The 23,548-nt window shown below is 42.0% G+C and overlaps 1 protein-coding gene across 1 annotated transcript in view; it reads left to right on the forward strand.

Moving 5' to 3' along the window:
• Window positions 1-23,548, forward strand: part of LOC122814161 (transcriptional protein SWT1-like) — a 1,475,367-nt gene that overhangs the window by 1,135,773 nt on the left and 316,046 nt on the right. The window contains exon 7 of the mRNA XM_044086774.1: window positions 17,997-18,185. Coding sequence (XP_043942709.1) covers window positions 17,997-18,185 — 189 coding nt within the window. The remainder of the gene's footprint in view (window positions 1-17,996; window positions 18,186-23,548) is intronic.

A 23,548-nucleotide genomic window follows, 5' to 3' on the forward strand; every position in this document is an offset into this window, starting at 1 on the left:
CTCCAGGAAGTACCTTCGCTTTTGGCTTGGAGTCCGACATTTCCATTTCAGAGCTCTGCCCTTCGGTACCACCACAGACCCTGGGTATTCACCAATTGTATGGCAGTAGTAGCAGGTTCTCCCTGACTGCAGGGGTTCCAGGTGTTCCCTTACTTGGATGACTGGCTCATCACTGCCCCTACCAGGAATCTACTCATCTAAGCCAGGGACTCCTTGCTCCATCTGTGTTTCAGACCTAGGCATTACAGTGATTTTCACAAAGTCAAAACTTTGTCCAGTTCAATATTTAGTGTTCATAGGAGCTCAGTTAAACACCAGACTGTAAATTGCAAAGCTTCCCCAAGCAAGGATAATAGCCATTCATCATCAATATGTAACAGTCTTGTCCTGTCAGAAGCCACCAGCATGAGCATAATCTTCATCCTTTAAGCAACCTGGCAGCTTTGATCACCATGGTTCTCTTAGCCTGGTCCTACATGCAAGTTTTATATACAGTTCTCTCCTCTGAGGAAAAAAATGCTTATTTGTGGTTTAATTTCTTCCATTTTTCCGGTCACTACTCATTGTTTAAAGTCTGTGTGTGACTCTTTTGATACTTCTTAAAGGGCTATGGCCCCTGGTACTGTTTTCGGGAGGTTTGCCTGGCTGTATTCTCAGAACCTCCCAGAAGATGTAAAAAAATGAGATTTCAAATTCTCCTTTGTGTAGAGCTTTAGTTTTTAGCCCCCCCCCCTGCCGCAGAGGTGATCAAATATGTGATGAGAGGGGTAAGCTGATCTGCAGGTAATCTCAGATTTTTCAACCCTTCTCCTTTAATTTTTCCAAGGAGATTTCTGCTTCCTTATCCAGTTTTAGCAAGAAATAAAATAGACAATCTCAGCTGGTAAGCATATGTTTAAAAACTATGAAAGGGAGGTTCCAAAAAGAAAGCAGGACCCCCCCCACCCAGAGCAAAGGACAATGAAGTAAGACAGAAATGACAGTATGAAGAAACTTATCCCACCCCCACCCCCAACACCATCCTTGACAGTCCCAGATTCCTTCCAGAAAATTTGAATGTTAAGTTGTCCATCTCGCCTTCATTCTTGTTGGATGGGTTCGGAGCCGATCCTCGGCTCCGACTCGGCCAATACTAAAGCTCGAGAGCTAATTCCACCGGCTCGAGGCTCCCCTATATCCCACAATGCTAGGCGGTAACTACTCAGATCTCGTTTGCCGCTTAGCTGACGAGGTGCTTTTCTACCGGCTCTGGCAGGTTAGTCAAAGATTTAATTCTAAAATCTTCAATCTTAGACCCCTAGTACTCTTTTTTTTCACTAAAACCTTTAGTTTAAATACCTTTTCCTGGTTCGACAACTTTGTTGCCCTTAATTCCTTCTCTTTTTTTACCACTTTAGTTTTAGGCCTTAGGCCCCTTTTAGTCCCCTTGTGTGACTGGTGTTTTATTTTTAATTAAGGCCTGTGTGTGTGTGTGTGTGTGTGTGTGTGTGTGTGTGTGTGTGTGTGTGTGTGTGTGTGTGTGTGTTTTTCTTGGACCTTTTATTATGTCTAAGGAATCGAAGGTCTCAGGCTTCAAGAAGTGTGACTCTTGTTGTCAGAAAATGTCTCTGACAGACGGTCACACTTCTTGTGTGTATTGCCTGGGACCTTTGCACCTGCAGGACTCTTGTGCTGTTTGCCATGGTTTTAGCCCTAGAGTCCTGCAGGAACGTAAGAATAAATTAATCTTGCATGGCTTATTAAAGCCTGAAGGCCCCCCGACTCAGTCTGTGTCGGGGAAGCCTTCTAAAACTTCCACACAGTCGGCTCCGGTTTCTGAGTCGACTTCTGGAAAGGTAAAGTCTGCTTCGACATCGGCTCCGGCCGGAGCCGATGTTTCCAAGCCTCATACTGTTACCTCGCCTCCGGCTGGAGCCGAGGTTGATAAAACTCCGTTGGCTCCGATACTCTTATCGGAGCAACCTTCTAGGAAGAGATCTAGATCCCCCTCTATTGGCTCCGTGCACTCGGCACCAGAATCCCCTCTTCTTTCTGAACGGAGCCATAAAACACATCACCTCTGACACTGACTTAGAGGAATCTGAAGGTTCCCCTCGATCCCCCTCTGAGGATGTCTCCTTTGCTGATATCCTTGAGATCCTGAAACAGAGGGGGAACTGGCCAGCCCTTAACCCTTCGGAGGATGAGTCAGTGTATCTTGAGGCGTTTGGCTCTCGCCCTTCTACCTCCTGGGTGTCCCCTCCCTTTGACCCCCTTATGGAAGTGGTGGCAGGGAAGGCCTGGTCGGCTCCTGATTCAGTGGAACCCACCCCGAGGAGGCCATCTAAATTTATTACTGCACCTAGAGATAAAGATTTTTTATCCAAAGGTGTCCCAGTTGATGCCATGGTGGTGGCTGCGGCCACTAAGAAGGAGTTAGCTGATCCTTCGGTTCCTGTCCATCCTCCTAATAAGGAATCTAGGACCATGGACAGGTACGGCAAGCGGATGTTCTCATCAGCGACCTTTTCAATGCGGTCGCTGAACTACTTATGCCACTTCACTCGTCTCCAGAGAGATTTACTCAAGGATATGGGTGAAGTGATAAAGGATCCTACAGCTGAGGGGTTCCAAGACAGAATGAACTCCCAGTTGGCAACCCTGAATTCCATCGTTAACTCCTCCATGCGGCTTGTCTCATATGCTGCGGATGGGGCGAGTAGAGCCGCAGGCACAGGTGTTGCCTTACGACGTCACGCCTGGATGCGGCTGTATAACTTTGCGGACCTTTTCAAGGCGTCCTTCACCAATTCTCCCTTTGATGGATCATCCTTGTTTGGTCCACAGGTGAAGGAAACATTGACCAGGTGTGAGGTAGAAGGTAAGACTCTCTCTGCCGTAGGAGTCCATTTTTCTACCCCTTCTAGACCCTATCCCAAAGGTCAGAGGGGAGGAAAGATGTGGTTCCGTAAATAATCCCAGGGAGTCTCATCCGACGCACAAGGTCGATTCCCCTCTAGAGGCAGAGGGGGGAATAATAATAGATGCCGCCCTAGAGGCAGAGGGGGTCCGCAAAACCAGGGTAGCAGAGAAATGTTCTCTGATAAACCCTTTCAGCATCCCTGAGGGGCTGCCTGGCTGTCCACCTTCGGAGGCAGTCGGGGGACGGTTATCCCTGTACCCAAAAGCCTGGCTTTCCCTCACTCAAGACAAATGGGTACAGTCGATCATATCCGAGGGTTACAAAATTCCCTTTATTCACATCCCATCCCAACCCAAAAGATCCCTTCCAGACGTTCCACCCAGTCTAAGGGAACAAGTAGCATTAGAAATTTCAAAGCTGCTATCAAAAAGAGCTATCCAATCAGTCCCAGCAGACCAGCAAGGATCCGGAATCTACTCCAAATTCTTTTTGGTACCAAAGAAAACAGGGGACTGGAGACCCATACTGGATCTCAGCTACTTAAACAAGTATGTCAGGAAAACAAAATTCCGGATGGTCACGCTACAGTCCATTCTACCCTTCTTGGGTCAGGACAATTGGATGTGCTCGATAAATCTTCAGGACGCGTACTACCACATCAAGATGAACAGACGCTCCAGGAGATATCTCCGCTTCTGGCTGGGAGCCAGTCACTACCAGTTCAGGGCCCTGCCCTTTGGTCTCACTACAGCCCCCCGTGTGTTTACCAAATGCATGGCAGTGGTCGCGGCTCACTTGAGATGTCAAGGATTCCAGGTGTTTCCATATTTAGACGACTGGCTCCTTACCGCCACCACCAGACATCAGCTTCTTCTATCCAGGGACTTCACCATCCAATCTTGCCATGCTTTAGGCATTTCAATAAATTTCGAAAAATCTGCCTTGTCGCCTTGTCAATCTGTTACCTTTATAGGCGCCACCTTAGACACACTCAACCTTTCAGCCAGACTCACAGAGCAGAGAGTGTCAGACATTCGAAAACAAGTTTCCTTTCTCTTACAATTCAACAAGGTCAAAGCCAGACTAGTTTTGAAGGTGTTAGGACACATGGCAGCAGCTATTCCTCTTCTCCCCTTAGCTCGCTTCCACATGAGGATCCTCCAATGGATGCTGTTTACTCAATGGTCCTTTCAACAGCTCCCGATGTCCCATACCGTATTGATAACTCAATCATGCAAGAATCAACTGTCTTGGTGGATCACATCACCTCAAGTTCTCCAAGGAAGACCCTTCACTCTCCCCCCCCCCCAGTCACCACGTTGACAACAGACGCCTCCCTGATCAGGTGGTTGGGGGGGCATTATCAGGGCAGGACAGTCCAAGGCACGTGGCAACCTTTCGAGTGCCACTTGCACATAAACGTCTTAGAGATGAGAGCAGTGCTTTTAGCATTGCAAGCCCTTCACGACTCTCTTCCCACTGGGACTATTGCAATTCAGACGGACAACATGTCCGTAGTGTGGTACATCAACAAACAAGGTGGAACCAGATCATACCCTTTATGTCGAGAGGCACTCAGACTTTGGCAATGGGCAATCTCTTCTCAGCGTTTTCTGATAGCAACGCACATTCCCGGGAAATCCAACGTTATTGCAGACAAGTTGAGCAGGGCAATTCTCATGCCCCACGAGTGGTCTCTAAAGAAATCAGTTCTAGAAAAGTATTCCTAAGATGGGGCCAGCCTTGCTGCAATCTTTTTGCTACTCCCCAAAACAGCAAGTGTCACGACTTTTTCACTCTCTTCCCGTTACCAGGCCATCCCACCAGAGACGCTCTAGTCCAATATTGGCCCCGGGGACTTCTATATGCCTTTCCCCCCCTTCGCTTTGAGAGTGACAATGATCCTCATTGCCCCTTACTGGCCTCGACAGATATGGTTTCCGTTTCTTCATCGTTACCTTTTGGAGCAGCCTTGGCATCTGGACCCAGTACCAGATCTGTTAACCCACCAATCGGGTCAGCTGCACCAATCTCTGCCTTCTCTAAACCTCACAGCGTGGTTTCTCCGATTCCAACGTTAACCAGGCTTCCCTCAATATCTCGCTCGGTCCGAGATATCTTGATAGCCTCTCATAAATCTTCTACCCGGAAGATTTATAGTAGCAAATGGAAACGCTTCTCTTTTTGGGCAACATCAAAAAACATAGATCCCTTTACTACACCTATCCAGTCTATTCTAGACTTTCTAGCAGAACTCTTTCATTTAGGATCATCTGCATCTACCATTAGAGTTCAATTGGCTGCCATATCTAATTTTCATGTTGGTGTTTCGGAATCTAGCATCATGGCTCACAAACTCTGTAAAGCCTTTTTAAGGGGCGTATTTCTTCTTAAACCTCCAATCAAAGATCCCCCGCCTCAATGGGATTTGAACTTGGTTCTGGCATCCTTAATCCTTCCCCCCTTCGAACCGGCGGCTTCATGTTCTCTGAAGTTGCTTTCTTGGAAGACACTTTTTCTGGTAGCTATAACTTCAGCGAGAAGGGTATCTGAACTCCATGCTCTGTGCAGTCGTCCTCCTTATTTAGTGTTTCACAAAGGTAGGGTATCCCTCCGTACTAATCCATCCTTTTTACCTAAAGTTTCCTCTCAAGTAAACCTAAACCAAATTATTGATCTCCCTGTCTTTTTCCCTAACTATTCAAACAGGTCGGAACAAAAGCTACATTTTTTGGATGTTCATCACCAACTTAGATATTACTTAGACAGGACTAAACAATTCAGGAAATCTGATCAATTGTTTCTGTCATATGCGGAAGGAAAATTGAGCCTTCCTGTTACTAAAGTATCCCTCTCTAGATGGCTCACCTCTACAATTACCTTCATCTATGAGATCAGACATCAAAAACTACCCTCAAGACCTAGAGCTCATTCAGCTAGGGCATTAGCTACATCCGTAGCTTTTCAAGATAGGCTGCCAATAGATTCCATTTGTGCAGCAGCCACCTGGGCTTCTCCTCATACCTTCATTTCACATTACAAATTAGACATGGTTTCCAGAAGCCGTGCCAACTTTGGTTCCACTGTTCTCAAGAGTCTGTTCTGATAGGCCACCCGGGATAAGGTGCTAGGGACGCGGTCCCATCCAGCAAGAATGAAGGCGAGATGGACAACTTAACATTAAGAAGTTATGTACCTACCATAACGTTCCATGTTAGTTGTCTTCTTCTCACCTTCTTTCTTGCGTCCCACCCTCCTTCCCCCAAGCCTGGACAGACCGACAGGAATTCAGTTTGTGTTCTTCCTCTGGAAGTCGTCATTCCCACACGTTCTTCCACCTCCTTTTCTCCTTTCTTAGGTCTGCGATACCTTTCACGCAGGTTGTTTTGAGGTGGGTTTCCTTTCTCCATTCTATGGAGACTAGGGTTGCTTGGTATAGCTATCAAACGAGATCTGAGTAGTTACCGCCTAGCATTGTGGGATATAGGGGAGCCTCGAGCCGGTGGAATTAGCTCTCGAGCTTTAGTATTGGCTGAGTCGGAGCCGAGGATCGGCTCCGAACCCATCCAGCAAGAAAGAAGGTGAGAAGAAGACAACTAACATGGAACGTTATGGTAGGTACATAACTTCTTATTCTCCATTTTTCTCTTTGGCAGCAGATTGTTTCAGACATGGCAGGGGAAAGAAACTCCTCATTTCCAGGGAATTATTCAACATCCATTGGACAAAATCCCTCTATTCCTTCTTACTCTACAGCACTTGCTATGTCATGGGATAATAGAAACAGTTCCTACTTCCCAGTTAGGAAAAGATTTTTATTCAAAAATGTTTTTGGTGCCAAAGAAAGAAAATGCCTTAAGACCAGATTGGGACCTTTCTTTCCTAAACCAGTATGTGATATTGCCGAAGTTCAAAATGCTTTCACTTCATAACCTATTACCCCTGCTTCCTCATTTTCATTTTTTTGGTAACCTTAGGTTTACAAGACACTTATCACATTCCTGTTCATCTAGATTCCAAGTGTCAGATCTATTCCAGGAATTTTCTACTCAGACTTGGTCACTATGAAGGGAATACCTTGGGATTCTGCATTTTACAGCATCTGTTATTCTTATGATACCTCTTGCAAGACTCCACATGAGAAGGATGCAGTGGCATCTCAATCCCATCACCGCCACTTTTATCTTTTCAGTTTCTGGTTCTGGGATTTGTAGGAAGTGATCACTTGGTAGAGACTTCATATATCACTGAATGCAGGTTTCTCTTTCTACCTTCCTCCTCCAGTCACCACAAACTCCTTGGACTTTGCTGGGGAGCTGTGTCAAGGGAGATAAAAGTGCTAGGTATCTTGGACAACAAAGACAGATAAAAGCACTTAAACAAAAAGAGATGCTTGCTGTTATTAAGGCACTCATCTCATTCAATCATCTTTTGTCCCCAGGACCTCATGTTATTACAGACAATACCAAAGTGATGTGATAAACAAGCAAGGAGGAACCAGATTTCTGCAGGCTAGTCATGTTGGCATGGAATATAGCTTTACAGCATAATCTCACTCTTCAGGCATCCTGCTTTATGTCAGAGCAAAATTGTGTTAATAGCCAAGCTGAGCAGGGCAAAGGCAGAATAGAAACTAGACCTTTCAGGCACCTGTTTACTGACTTGTAGCAGGTATTAAGGGATACAAGAAAGCTTGCGACTAGAAAATCAAATATAAGCAAATGAAAAAGGTTTTCTAGTTGGTGCCAACAAACTAGCCAGTACCCATTCAGGACTAGTGTTTCACTGGTTTTGCAATATTTGTGTGTCACTTTCCTATGGCTTGTGTTACTCTTCTGTCAAGGTTCCTTTGTCAGCCATTTCATCATAGCTGCCTATGGAGCCCCTCTTTCAATACAGTCTCTTGTCAAAATTTTTTCAGAAGAGATTTTGCATAAGAGATCTCCCAAGTAAACCTGTGGCTTCTCCTTGGGATCCTAGTTTAGTGTAAGGAACGCTAACACTTTCTCCATTTGAACTAGCTCATCTGACTGGCTTGAGTTTTTTAACATGGAAAGCAGTTTTACTGATTGCTGTGACCCCTGCAAGAAAAGTATCCAGGTTACAAGCACGTAATATTTGAATGCATGTGGTTTTTCACTGGACACAACCTAACTCTCCCTCCTCTCCTGCACCCCTTCTACTTTTATCCTCTTTATTTATTTATTTATTTATTTTATTTTATTTAACATTTGTTTACTGGGAAAGTCTGACTTGGAACAAAGCCAATTTTCAGTGGCAGCCCAGGGAGAAATGTTCCAGATGCATATCTTTGTAATAGATCCTCTGTTCTCAGCTGCTGGCTTCCCTCGCATATTTATTACTAAAATTTCACATTTTATTTTCTACTCTGTTAGTACTGCATTGGTGGTGCTGCGATAGCGTTGTCGCCTCACAGTAAGACGTTGTCCTGTTCGATTCCCAGCTAGAGCGTCTTCTGTGTGGAGACATGTGTGAATGGGCGTACTTTCGTTGACGGTTGCGCGTCAGGGCCGGCAACTCGGCACGTAAAAATCTACTGCCAATCATTAGCATCATCATGTTGTTCCGCTGTGGCGACCCCTTAAAGCCGAAAGACACAAACAAATATTTTCTACTCTGTTAATATTATGTACATATTTTGTCAGTTATCTATGGGATTATTTACCATCTATAATTACTCCGAGTTTGTGAATTTGTTTTCTTTTTTTTTTTTTTTTTTTTTTTGTGAATCTCTTTACCCATGCTGTGCCTGCAAATGATCTATAGTGATCAGTGTACTACCTTGGTAAACTAACATAAATAAATAAATGGTGGGAATCTCTTTACCCAGGCTGTGCCTGTAAATGGTCTATAGTGATCAGTGTACTACCTTGGTAAACTAACATGAATAAATAAATAGTGGGAATCTCTTTACCCAGGCTGTGCCTGCAAATGGTCTATAGTGATCAGTGTACTACCTTGGTAAACTAACATAAATAAATAAATGGTGGGAATCTCTTTACCCAGGCTGTGCCTGTAAATGGTCTATAGTGATCAGTGTACTACCTTGGTAAACTAACAAAAATAAATAAATGGTGGGAATCTCTTTACCCAGGCTGTGCCTGCAAATGGTCTATAGTGATCAGTGTACTACCTTGGTAAACTAACATAAATAAATAAATAAATGGTGGGAATCTCTTTACCCAGGCTGTGCCTGTAAATGGTCTATAGTGATCAGTGTACTACCTTAGTAAGCGAACATAAATAAATAAATGGTGGGAATCTCTTTACCCAGGCTGTGCCTGCAAATGGTCTATAGTGATCAGTGTACTACCTTGGTAAGCTAACATAAATAAATAAATGGTGGGAATCTGTTTCCCCAGGGGGTGCCTGCAAATGGTCTATAGTGATCAGTGTGCTACCTTGGTAAACTAACATAAATAAGTAAATGGTGGGAATCTCTTTACCCAGGCTGTGCCTGTAAATGGTCTATCTGTACTACCTTGGTATGCTAACATAAATAAATAAATGGTGGGAATCTCTTTACCCAGGCTGTGCCGGTAAATGGTCTATAGTGATCAGTGTACTACCTTGATATTCTAACATAAATAAATAAATGGTGGGAATCTGTTTCCCCAGGGGGTGCCTGCAAATGGTCTATAGTGATCAGTGTGCTACCTCGGTAAACTAACATAAATAAATAAATGGTGGGAATCTCTTTACCCAGGCTGTGCCTGTAAATGGTGTATAGTGATCAGTGTACTACCTTGGTAAACTAACATAAATAAATAAATGGTGGAAATCTCCTTACCCAGGCTGTGCCTGTACATGGTCTATAGTGATCAGTGTACTACCTTGGTAAACTAACATAAATAAATAAATGGTGGGAATCTCTTTACCCAGGCTGTGCCTGTAAATGGTCTATAGTGATCAGTGTACTACCTTGGTAAGCTAACATAAATAAATAAATGGTGGGAATCTCCTTACCCAGGCTGTGCCTGTACATGGTCTATAGTGATCAGTGTACTACCTTGGTAAACTAACATAAATAAATAAATGGTGGGAATCTCTTTACCCAGGCTGTGCCTGTAAATGGTCTATAGTGAACAGTGTACTACCTTGGTAAACTAACATAAAAAAATAAATAAATGGTGGGAATCTCTTTACCCAGGCTGTGCCTGTAAATGGTCTATAGTGATCAGTGTACTACCTTGGTAAGCGAACATAAATAAATAAATGGTGGGAATCTCTTTACCCAGGCTGTGCCTGCAAATGGTCTATAGTGATCAGTGTACTACCTTGGTAAGCTAACATAAATAAATAAATGGTGGGAATCTGTTTCCCCAGGGGGTGCCTGCAAATGGTCTATAGTGATCAGTGTGCTACCTTGGTAAACTAACATAAATAAATAAATGGTGGGAATCTCTTTACCCAGGCTGTGCCTGTAAATGGTCTACCTGTACTACCTTGGTATGCTAACATAAATAAATAAATGGTGGGAATCTCTTTACCCAGGCTGTGCCTGTAAATGGTCTATAGTGATCAGTGTACTACCTTGGTATTCTAACATAAATAAATAAATGGTGAGAATCTGTTTCGCCAGGGGGTGCCTGCAAATGGTCTATAGTGATCAGTGTGCTACCTCGGTAAACTAACATAAATAAATAAATGGTGGGAATCTCTTTACCCAGGCTGTGCCTGTAAATGGTGTATAGTGATCAGTGTACTACCTTGGTAAACTAACATAAATAAATAAATGGTGGGAATCTCCTTACCCAGGCTGTGCCTGTACATGGTCTATAGTGATCAGTGTACTACCTTGGTAAACTAACATAAATAAATAAATGGTGGGAATCTCTTTACCCAGGCTGTGCCTGCAAATGGTCTATAGTGATCAGTGTACTACCTTGGTAAACTAACATAAATAAATAAATGGTGGGAATCTCTTTACCCAGGCTGTGCCTGTAAATAGTCTATAGTGATCAATGTACTACCTTGGTAGACTAACATAAATAAATAAATGATGGGAATCTCTTTAGCCAGGCTGTGCCTGTAAATGGTCTATAGTGATCAGTGTACTACCTTGGTAAACTAACATAAATACATAAATGGTGGGAATCTCTTTACCCAGGCTGTGCCTGCAAATGGTCTATAGTGATCAGTGTACTACCTTGGTAAACTAACATAAATAATTAAATGGTGGGAATCTCTTTACCCAGGCTGTGCCTGCAAATGGTTTATCTGTACTACCTTGGTAAGCTAACATAAATGGTGGGAATCTGTTTACCCAGGCTGTGCCTGTAAATGGTCTATTGTGATCAGTGTACTACCTTGGTAAACTAACATAAGTAAATAAATGGTGGGAATCTCTTTACCCAGGCTGTGCCTTCAAATGGTCTATAGTGATCAGTGTACTACCTTGGTAAACTAACATAAGTAAATAAATGGTGGGAATCTCTTTACCCAGGCTGTGCCTGTAAATGGTGTATAGTGATCAGTGTACTACCTTGGTAAACTATCATAAATAAATAAATGGTGGGAATCTCCTTACCCAGGCTGTGCCTGTACATGGTCTATAGTGATCAGTGTACTACCTTGGTAAACTAACATAAATAAATAAATGGTGGGAATCTCATTACCCAGGCTGTGCCTGTAAATGGTCTATAGTGATCAGTGTACTTCCTTGGTAAGCTAACATAAATAAATAAATGGTGGGAATCTCCTTACCCAGGCTGTGCCTGTACATGGTCTATAGTGATCAGTGTACTACCTTGGTAAACTAACATAAATAAATAAATGGTGGGAATCTCTTTACCCAGGCTGTGCCTGTAAATGGTCTGTAGTGATCAGTGTACTACCTTGGTAAACTAACATAAATAAATAAATGGTGGGAATCTCTTTACCCAGGCAGTGCCTGCAAATGGTTTATCTGTACTACCTTGGTAAGCTAACATAAATGGTGGGAATCTGTTTACCCAGGCTGTGCCTGTAAATGGTCTATAGTGATCAGTGTACTACCTTGGTAAACTAACATAAATAAATAAATGGTGGGAATCTCTTTACCCAGGCTGTACCTGTAAATGGTCTATAGTGATCAGTGTACTACCTTGGTAAACTAACATAAATAAATAAATGGTGGGAATCTCTTTACCCAGGCTGTACCTGTAAATGGTCTATAGTGATCAGTGTACTACCGTGGTAAACTAACATAAATAAATAAATGGTGGGAATCTCTTTACCCAGGCTGTGCCTGTAAATGGTCTGTAGTGATCAGTGTACTACCTTGGTATTCTAACATAAATAAATAAATGGTGGGAATCTGTTTCCCCAAGGGGTGCCTGCAAATGGTCTATAGTGATCAGTGTGCTACCTTGGTAAACTAACATAAATAAATAAATGGTGGGAATCTCTTTACCCAGGCTGTGCCTGTAAATGGTCTATAGTGATCAGTGTACTACCTTGGTAAACTATCATAAATAAATAAATGGTGGGAATCTCCTTACCCAGGCTGTGCCTGTACATGGTCTATAGTGATCAGTGTACTACCGTGGTAAACTAACATAAATAAATAAATGGTGGGAATCTCTTTACCCAGGCTGTGCCTGTAAATGGTCTATAGTGATCAGTGTACTACCGTGGTAAACTAACATAAATAAATAAATGGTGGGAATCTCTTTACCCAGGCTGTGCCTGTAAATGGTCTATAGTGATCAGTATACTACCTTGGTAGACTAACATAAATAAATAAATGGTGGGAATCTCTTTACCCAGGCTGTGCCTGTAAATGGTCTATAGTGATCAGTGTACTACCTTGGTAAACTAACATAAATACATAAATGGTGGGAATCTCTTTACCCAGGCTGTGCCTGCAAATGGTCTATAGTGATCAGTGTACTACCTTGGTAAACTAACATAAATAATTAAATGGTGGGAATCTCTTTACCCAGGCTGTGCCTGCAAATGGTTTATCTGTACTACCTTGGTAAGCTAACATAAATGGTGGGAATCTGTTTACCCAGGCTGTGCCTGTAAATGGTCTATTGTGATCAGTGTACTACCTTGGTAAACTAACATAAGTAAATAAATGGTGGGAATCTCTTTACCCAGGCTGTGCCTTCAAATGGTCTATAGTGATCAGTGTACTACCTTGGTAAACTAACATAAGTAAATAAATGGTGGGAATCTCTTTACCCAGGCTGTGCCTGTAAATGGTGTATAGTGATCAGTGTACTACCTTGGTAAACTATCATAAATAAATAAATGGTGGGAATCTCCTTACCCAGGCTGTGCCTGTACATGGTCTATAGTGATCAGTGTACTACCTTGGTAAACTAACATAAATAAATAAATGGTGGGAATCTCATTACCCAGGCTGTGCCTGTAAATGGTCTATAGTGATCAGTGTACTTCCTTGGTAAGCTAACATAAATAAATAAATGGTGGAATCTCCTTACCCAGGCTGTGCCTGTACATGGTCTATAGTGATCAGTGTACTACCTTGGTAAACTAACATAAATAAATAAATGGTGGAATCTCTTTACCCAGGCTGTGCCTGTAAATGGTCTGTAGTGATCAGTGTACTACCTTGGTAAACTAACATAAATAAATAAATGGTGGGAATCTCTTTACCCAGGCAGTGCCTGCAAATGGTTTATCTGTACTACCTTGGTAAGCTAACATAAATGGTGGGAATCTGTTTACCCAGGCTGTGCCTGTAAATGGTCTATAGTGATCAGTGTACTACCTTGGTAAACTAACATAAATAAATAAATGGTGGGAATCTCTTTACCCAGGCTGTACCTGTAAATGGTCTATAGTGATCAGTGTACTACCTTGGTAAACTAACATAAATAAATAAATGGTGGGAATCTCTTTACCCAGGCTGTACCTGTAAATGGTCTATAGTGATCAGTGTACTACCTTGGTAAACTAACATAAATAAATAAATGGTGGGAATCTCTTTACCCAGGCTGTGCCTGTAAATGGTCTGTAGTGATCAGTGTACTACCTTGGTATTCTAACATAAATAAATAAATGGTGGGAATCTCTCTACCCAGGCTGTGCCTGCAAATGGTCTATAGTGATCAGTGTGCTACCTTGGTAAACTAACATAAATAAATAAATGGTGGGAATCTCTTTACCCAGGCTGTGCCTGTAAATGGTCTATAGTGATCAGTGTACTACCTTGGTAAGCTAACATAAATCAATAAATGGTGGGAATCTCCTTACCCAGGCTGTGCCTGTACATGGTCTGTAGTGATCAGTGTACTACCTTGGTAAACTAACATAAGTAAATAAATGGTGGGAATCTCTTTACCCAGGCTGTGCCTGTAAATGGTCTATAGTGATCAGTGTACTACCGTGGTAAACTAACATAAATAAATAAATGGTGGGAATCTCTTTACCCAGGCTGTGCCTGTAAATGGTCTATAGTGATCAGTATACTACCTTGGTAGACTAACATAAATAAATAAATGGTGGGAATCTCTTTACCCAGGCTGTGCCTGTAAATGGTCTATAGTGAGCAGTGTACTACCTTGGTATTCTAACATAAATAAATAAATGGTGGGAATCTGTTTCCCCAGGGGGTGCCTGCAAATGGTCTATAGTGATCAGTGTACTACCTTGGTAAACTAACATAAATAAATAAATGGTGGGAATCTGTTTCCCCAGGGGGTGCCTGCAAATGGTCTATAGTGATCAGTGTGCTACCTTGGTAAACTAACATAAATAAATAAATGGTGGGAATCTGTTTACCCAGGCTGTGCCTGTAAATGGTCTATAGTGATCAGTGTACTACCTTGGTATTCTAACATAAATAAATAAATGGTGGGAATCTGTTTCCCCAGGGGGTGCCTGCAAATGGTCTATAGTGATCAGTGTACTACCTTGGTAAACTAACATAAATAAATAAATGGTTGGAATCTCTACCCAGGCTGTGCCTGTAAGTGGTCTATAGTGATCAGTGTACTACCTTGGTAAACTAACATAATTAAATAAATGGTGGGAATCTCTTTACCCAGGCTGTGCCTGTAAATGGTCTATAGTGATCAGTGTACTACCTTGGTAAACTAACATAAATAAATAAATGGTGGGAATCTCTTTACCCAGGCTGTGCCTGTAAATGATCTATAGTGATCAGTGTACTACCTTGGTAGACTAACATAAATAAATAAATGGTGGGAATCTCTTTACCCAGGCTGTGCTTGTAAATGGTCTATAGTGAGCAGTGTACTACCTTGGTAAACTAACATAAATAAATAAGTGGTGGGAATCTCTTTACCCAAGCTGTGCCTGTAAATGGTCTATAGTGATCAGTGTACTACCTTGGTAAACTAACATAAATACATAAATGGTGGGAATCTCTTTACCCAGGCTGTGCCTGCAAATGGTTTATCTGTACTACCTTGGTAAACTAACATAAATGGTGGGAATCTGTTTACCCAGGCTGTGCCTGTAAATGGTCTATAGTGATCAGTGTACTACCTTGGTAAACTAACATAAGTACATAAATGGTGGGAATCTCTTTACCCAGGCTGTGCCTGCAAATGGTCTGTAGTGATCAGTGTACTACCTTGGTAAACTAACATAAGTAAATAAATGGTGGGAATCTGTTTACCCAGGCTGTGCCTGTAAATGTTCTATAGTGATCAGTGTACTACCTTGGTAAACAAACATAAGTAAATAAATGGTGGGAATCTCTTTACCTAGGCTGTGCCTGTAAATGGTCTATAGTGATCAGTGTACTACCTTGGTAAACTAACATAAATAAATAAATGGTGGGAATCTCTTTACCCGGGCTGTGCCTGTAAATGGTCTACAGTGATCAGTGTACTACCTTGGTAAACTAACATAAATAAATAAATGGTGGGAAACTCTTTACCTGGGCTGTGCCTGCAAATGGTCTATAGTGATCAGTGTACTACCTTGGTAAACTAACATAAATAAATAAATGGTGGGAATCTCTTTACCCAGTCTGTGCCTGCAAATGGTCTATAGTGATCAGTGTACTACCTTGGTAAACTAACATAAATAAATAAATGGTGGGAATCTCTTTACCCAGTCTGTGCCTGCAAATGGTTTATCTGTACTACCTTGTTAAGCTAACATAAATGGTGGGAATCTGTTTACCCAGGCTGTGCCTGTAAATGGTCTATAGTGATCAGTGTACTACCTTGGTAAACTAACATAAGTAAATAAATGGTGGGAATCTCTTTACCCAGGCTGTGCCTGCAAATGGTCTATAGTGATCAGTGTACAACCTTGGTGAACTAACATAAATAAATAAATGGTGGGAATCTCTTTACCCAGGCTGTGCCTGTAAATGGTCTATAGTGATCAGTGTACTACCTTGGTAAACTAACATAAATAAATAAATGGCCTGTCAACCGTTTCCCATTTTCTTTGAGAACTAATCTGCCTTTAATGTTGTGGTATTGGAGTTCTTCCCTGTATCCAAAACTGAGGGAGAAAAGGGTACCTCGTACCTTGCTTGTCCACATTCAACTCTGGTGCTATCTTGGAGGAACCAACTCTTTCAGATCTTCCAATCATTTGTTCATTTCTTGTCAAGGTAAAAAGAATGGATAACATGCGTCAAAGCAGACTATTTCCAAATGGTTGCCTCGGGCTATTAAGTTTTTTTACTCCCACGAAAACAAAACTATACAGGCAGGATCAAACCTCATTCTACTAGGGCCTTGGCTTCATCTATAGATTTTTGGAAAGTGTTGGGCATTATAAGTATTCGAGAAGCAGCAAATCATTCCTGTGTACATGTTTACAAAGCACTACAAGCTAGGTTCCTTCTTCAGGTCTAGGTTAGGCTTTGCTAAGACCATCCTCCATGTTCTCCTGGACTCTTCCCCTTCCACCTCCGAGATGTTTTAAGCAATGGTAATATACCCATAGAGCTTATGCTACCTCAACAGTGATCAGTATGATGAGCACAGTACAGTTGTGTAAGTAGACAATACTATAACAGTAGATGTTTGAATGATCACTGTTGCAGTTGCCACTCCCACCAAACCCCTTGTTTTTTGCTGTATTTTCATGTCAGGGCATAGACGTATTTTTTATTGTTCCCAGCAATGTCTTCTCAGGGTTTAACCTCTCTCTCTCAGTTGGCATGAAAGCTCTGAAGGGCTTGGTTCCCAAAACTGTCCTTTAGTCATCTCAGCCTGAGCTAACAGCTTAGGTGTGTGGAAGGTGTTCTGAAGCTTTGTAAGCTGGCTGGCTATTATATGCTTGGCAGGATATAACCCGTACAGCTTGGGATAGTGCAGCAGTAATCATTCGAACATTTGTCATAATAGCAAGTTTACTTATACTTACACAGCTGTACTTTTTTATAATTTTCAAGTGCCTTTAAGGCACGATAAACAGATTTATCCCTGGTGTCTAGTGTTCCTCTTCCCCACATCTTTTGTGCTGCAAAACTTTGTTTTATAATTTTAAGTACATTTAAGGCATAATGTTCTGAATTATCCCTGGTGTCTTGTGTCCCCCCACCCTCAAATGTTTCTGGATTTGCTTGTTAATCTAGGGGCGTGTAGAGGTATGATAGACCCACCCCCAAGACACATCTGCCATACCTATCGCGTAATGTCACCCTTTACTTCAACCTCCCAGGCGCGCACACACACACACACACACACACACACACACACACACACACACACACACACCAGTCATAATTCAATGTACATCTCTTGATAACCTTTCTGAATGTAGCCCTTTGTCTAAAACTGAATTTGTTATAACAACACAAGAGCTGCCAGGTACATTTGAAAAATTGTTTGATGTAAATATTTGCATAGTCAGCAGTATATTATGAACCACCAAACAAGACCGCAGACACTACTGTACTGTAGTGGCTTATAGTTTGCAGGTTAGTTGAGTTTATAGTTGTTTAAGGTTGTACTTTTTGCAGCAGTTCTTTCATTATGTGTGTGCCTGCTTCTGGATTAAGAAGCAATATGTTCCTACAGATGAATAAATTCAAGTATAGTAAATGCACAATTTTTGCGTTGTACTCGTGCATTCCATAAAGAACACTATTTTGTTCCTGACTGGTCTTATTGTACTTTTGCAGGTGTTGGCTTTCCTGTGTTTGTTATACCTTGGGTTGTTTTACAAGAACTGGATGCAATGAAGCATGGAGAATTGTCAAGGCATATCATGAGAAAGGCCACCCCTGCAGTTCATTTCATATACACTTGTCTCAAACAGCAAGATCGTCAGTTGAGGGGTCAGTCGATGCAGCTTGCTTCTCAAGAAACTCGTAAGTCCTCTTTAATCATGGATCATATGCAAGTTACTGCCTACTTGTTAGTTTTTTATGAGTCGTTGGTTGAGCATATTTTTATGAGGTACAGAAATCTAACATCAGGGATTCACTCCTTTGTAGGTCTGTGATTGGGTTTATTCTGTTTCATTCCAGTTTGTCATTGTTGGTCTGAAGCCCCTACATTAAAGGGTGTGTGTACCCTATGGCACTACATGCTACTTCATTATATGACTTCCTATGGGAACTGCACCTATCCCCTGATGGCTTCAACTCTTCTGCTGCTGCTTGCCCAGTTTCGGTCCTGATTCTGTCACCTGAAATACGTCTGTGGTGCTTGATGCTTACTAAAATGTTAAGCGTTTTTATGTCTGACCAATAATGAGCCAAATCCTGCACCTGCATGATATCTAATGCATGGAGGGAAGGGCATGACATGAATCAATGTTGTGTGTTATCACTTCAGTCTAACCATTCACAGATGTCAAAGGGAGAAATTCCACAGCTACCTTTTTACTAGGACCATGTCAACACTTGAAATAGCAAAATCCCCTTATACAAGGGTCAGGAGGAGAGTCCCACTTGCAGCCCCAGGTCTCTGCAGATGCTCCGTCAAAAGCTGCAAGAGAGGATAACCTCATTCAGACCTTCCTAGAAGTAAGTATTAGGTATGAGTTATGTACCTTTAAATGTTAAAGACGCTTTGATTCCCATGCCATATAGTCACAGATATGCCATAGAACATAGTTTGAAAGTAGACTTCATGGAGGTTAAGTGGTGTCTCTGTGTTATTCATTTAGCCTCATGACTTGACACGGTGCCATAGTGGTGAAATTTTAGCCAGGATTGAAGAAATACACTTATTTCAAGAGTTTATGTGGCTGGTCATTTTTACCTTTAATCCATAGCAGAGATATAGCTCAATGAAAACTGGAAGATGTGGATATGGAACTGTGATTTATTTCTCACAAGTGGATCAGCTGCAATCTACGATCCTGCTCATTAATTGTGAGTGAAACCTTGACTAACAAGGCAGTCTTAGTTTCTATCTTTTCCACCTATCCAGGCATTAATCTTACTTTATACCTGTTGTGTGATTCTTTACTGTCTACCTCTCTTTTTTAGTTCTTTGTTAAAACATATTTTAAACTGTAACATAGAATTAAAAATATTAATAGAAAAGAAAACAAACCATATTTTTATTATTTACATGCAGTGTACATGTTTTTTTTAACAATTTTATTCACTCCTACTTGCATAATTGCTAACTTCATGACTTCCCTTAAACCACACTCCTTCTCCTGAACATTATTCTGCATATATTTTCCCAAAAATTCAATTTGCTCCTTCCCCTTTATAAAATAAACACATCCAACTGTATTTCCTATATCTTAGCACAAAAGATTCATTTTCTAGCTTACAAACATTTGTTCCCACAAGGTTTGTAAAAACTCTGTAGGGAATTTTTAAAACCTGGCGACTTATTTCATTCCCCAAAAAACATGACCCCCAATTACCTTTTGCTCTGTCTTCCACATCACACCTCCAGGATTTGTTATCTACCTCAGGAAAATCCTCTGAGTTCTACCAAGGAAGTAAAACTACATATGCAAACACTTTCATGTAAAAATCTTAAATCCTATGAGCTTCGCTGCATACTTGGGAGCCTTACAGATTTCTTCCCATTGTCCATTTGTAAATTGCCTTTCCATTCTCTTTTCCCAATATTCTGATTGATACAGTTGTTATGCAGTATTTTGTATGCAATACTAATTATCCCTTTTTAACATCAGAGCTAGTCTTTCTCTTAACACTCCCCATCCCTTTTTCTCTTTGCCTAAAGGCAGTCTCTAACTTACAGTTCAAAGTTCTGCTTAGACTCAGTCCCGTCTGTTACCTTTCCCTCCCAAGATAATTGCATCCAGTACTTTGGTTCCTTTGCTGATTCCTTCTGTTATATTCAGCCCCCTCTGAGGCTGACATAATGGTTAAGGTATTCACTTCCTATGCACATGGTACAAGGTTTGATTCTGAGTTCCAGCCAATGACCGTGTGTAGTTTGCATGTTTTCCAACTTTTCTCTGTGGGGTACTTCCCACCTCCACCTCAAACTCTCCCAGCTATGGGTTTGTGAGCAGCTTACACTCTATAAATGGTGCCTGTAGACCAACTGCTTTTGGCATCAGCTGTGGTGCACAGTATCCTCTAGGTAAGAGAACATTAATCACAGACTGCATGCCATATCAGGGCTAGCCACTCACTGTAAAAACTGATTCTAGGTGATTTGGTCGTGTTGACTAATTCCACCAAAAAAAAATGTCCATGGGTGTATTACAGTGATACGTGGGTTGAGGTCCAGGCCAAGTCCGACCTATACCATGAACCCCTGCTAATGGTGGGAAGGGTCTATGTCCCTGTTGGCCACTGTGTGCCTACCATTAAACCTAGCTGCCTTGGGTCAGTAAGCTACTAGCCAGCAGACAGTTGCCCTACTTGGGCTACCTGGCATAACTCTGTTGAGTGAAAGTTGAACATAAAACCAATCAACCTGCCAAACATGAGCTAAAAATTATTACACTCAGTGTAGGTTCACTGACCGAATTCATCTTGGAAGCAGATTACATGATAGTAAGGAGAAGGCTGGACATCCTCTCTATCCATGGGACAAAATGAAAGGGTAGTGTAGCAAAACCACTTGATTTGTGAAGTCTGAGTCTACTACTCAGGGGACGACAAGCTAGAAAAGGTTTGGAAATTGTGGTGAGAGAGAGGTTTCAGAAGACAATGAGGGATGTCATCAGGATAAGTAACAGATTAATGTCAGTCATACTCTAGTATAAGGATAGGGCACTGTTCATAATCTCAGCTTATGCCCCACATTAGGCTTGTGATAGCAAGAAAAAGAGTGCATGCAGACAGCAGTTGCAGGACCTACAAAACTGTTGATAAAGGAGGACCTCAATGCATATATCAGGACAGGCAGAACAGGATAAGAGGACTGCCTTAGTCCACATGGGTGGAGTAATAAAGATAAAGAGGAGGAGGCCATTCTAGACTTCTGTCTGGCAAATGGCTTGATTGTGGCCAGCACTTGGTTCTGCAAGAGAGACCATCATAGTATCGCATACAAAAGTGGCCAACATGCAACACTGCTAGATTTTCTTCTAGTAAGGAAAAAGGTTTCAGGTAGACTCATTGTTTGCAAAGTCATCCTCTGTGAAACAGTTGGCCCACAGTATAAACCACTGATTGTCACAGTCAGCTGCAGGCACTTATCAGAGAAGGATCTTAAGTTCAACAGAGACAAAGCTGAAGACTTAGATGTCGACTGGAGAGAAAGTGCAAGAGTTCTACAAAATACAGAAGCTGTAGGACCTTAGTAAAAAGAGGAAATAGGTGGATTTGAAAGAGAATGTCAGCACCTCAAAACAGCATGTGTGAGGACTGTCTAACAGATATGCTGTTGGAGTCAGTTATGGAAATAAGGTACTTAAGAAAAGCTGGAGGTTAAAAACAGAAAAATCCTGGAAGAACACCGCTGGATGCTTCAAGTAGTAAAAATAAGAACTTTTAATAAAAGCTGGTACAAAACAGATAAGCGCTTTCGGGTTGGTAGCCCTTCAGTAGTAAAAATAAGAACTTTTAATAAAAGCTGGTACAAAACAGATAAGCGCTTTCGGGTTGGTAGCCCTTCATCAGATGAAGGGCTACCAACCCGAAAGCGCTTATCTGTTTTGTACCAGCTTTTATTAAAAGTTCTTATTTTTACTACTTGAAGCATCCAGCGGTGTTCTTCCAGGATTTTTCTGTTTTCTGCTTCGCTTGTGTGTGCCTTTGGAGGAACCATTTCAGCACCTAGCATTGATTATTGGACTTAAAAGCTGGAGGTTGAATGCAGAAGTCCAGAAAGTCATCAAATGAAAGGAGGAATGCAGCAAAATGTGGAAAATATGGGAGGTAGAAAAGACTGACCAGGAAAAGAAGGAATACTGGTTGGCTAACAACAATGCTAAAAAAAGCAGTTGCAGTGGCAAAGAACAAGGCATCAGAGGCACTCTCACAGCTTCTGGAAAGGGCCTCACTGGATGGTACAAACAAACACTTATTAGGTTGCAAGGGAAAGACAGAAAGATAGGGAAGATAGCCATCAGGCAGCCTTAATAAGGGATGCCATCAACATCCTGCTCAGAACCCCACAGGACCTCTGAGGAAGATGGAAGGTGTACTTCCAGCAGCTTCTGAATGAAAAAAAACCCAAAGAAGCCCCCAGGCACAGCCACCGATGAATGAAGAAGAGGTGCCAACCCTAGAAGAAGTAAGAATAGCACTAAGGAAAATGAAGTCAGGGAAAGCAACAGGCTCAGATGAGGTCACAGCAGATATGAAAAAGATGTTGGATGAGAGAGGGGTGAAATGGTTCCTGAGGGTACTCATAGCAGTATGTTGAGAAAGGCATATCCCATATGACCGGAGAATAAGCATACTAGTGCTGGTGTACAAGAACAAAGGGGACATCCACAGCTGGGGCAGGCCAGAGGTATGAAACCCTTGTCACACTGTATGAAAGTGCTGGAGAAGGTGATTGATAAATTAATATGCATAGTAGTAAAAATAAAATGGAAGGAGAGCAATTTAGATTCCAATCAGGATGCAGCACAAACAGATGTTTGCAATGAGACAGGTAGTTGAGAAGAAGCTAGAGATGAGGGTGAGAGTCCCACTAGGCATTCCTACACTTGGAGAAAGCATATGGCAAGGTCCCAGGAAAGCTGACTTAGGCAGTCCTGCAGTGGTTCAAAGTCACAGAAACATTGGTAGAATTAGTGCAGGCAATGTACAAGGACTCACTGACAGAAGTACAGTCAGTGTTCAGACTCTCATAGGGGGTCCCCAGTTGGAGTGGGTGTGCAACAGGGTTCAGCTGTGAGCCCACTGATGTTCATTCTAGTGAAGGACTAAATTATTAAACCGGTCAGGGGGAAACAGCTCCACAAAGCTGCTATGTGCAGACAATATGTTATTACAGGCAGACTGCACAAGCACCTGAGCAAATCATAGGGGAATTAAATGCAAAGCTGAAAGCACTTGGGGTGTATCTGAGTACAGTCAAGAAAGTTGTAATGGCAACAAATGGAGGAAATCAGACGAAGATGAGAATTGAGAGATGAGGGAAAATAGTGGAACAGGTTAACAACTTCAGAAATTTAGGAGGGGTGGTTGAAGAGGGGGAAGTGATTTTTAAGAATAAGGGTGATGTGCAGAGCTGTAGTAACTACAGAGGGATTCAGTTGATCAGTCACAGCATGAAGTTATGGGAAAGAGTAGTGGAAGCTAGGTTAAAAAGGGACATGATGATTAGT

Source organism: Protopterus annectens, chromosome 10.part0, assembly GCF_019279795.1.
Source record: "Protopterus annectens isolate FY-2018-M chromosome 10.part0, PAN1.0, whole genome shotgun sequence".
NCBI classification, from domain to species: Eukaryota; Metazoa; Chordata; order Ceratodontiformes; family Protopteridae; genus Protopterus; species Protopterus annectens.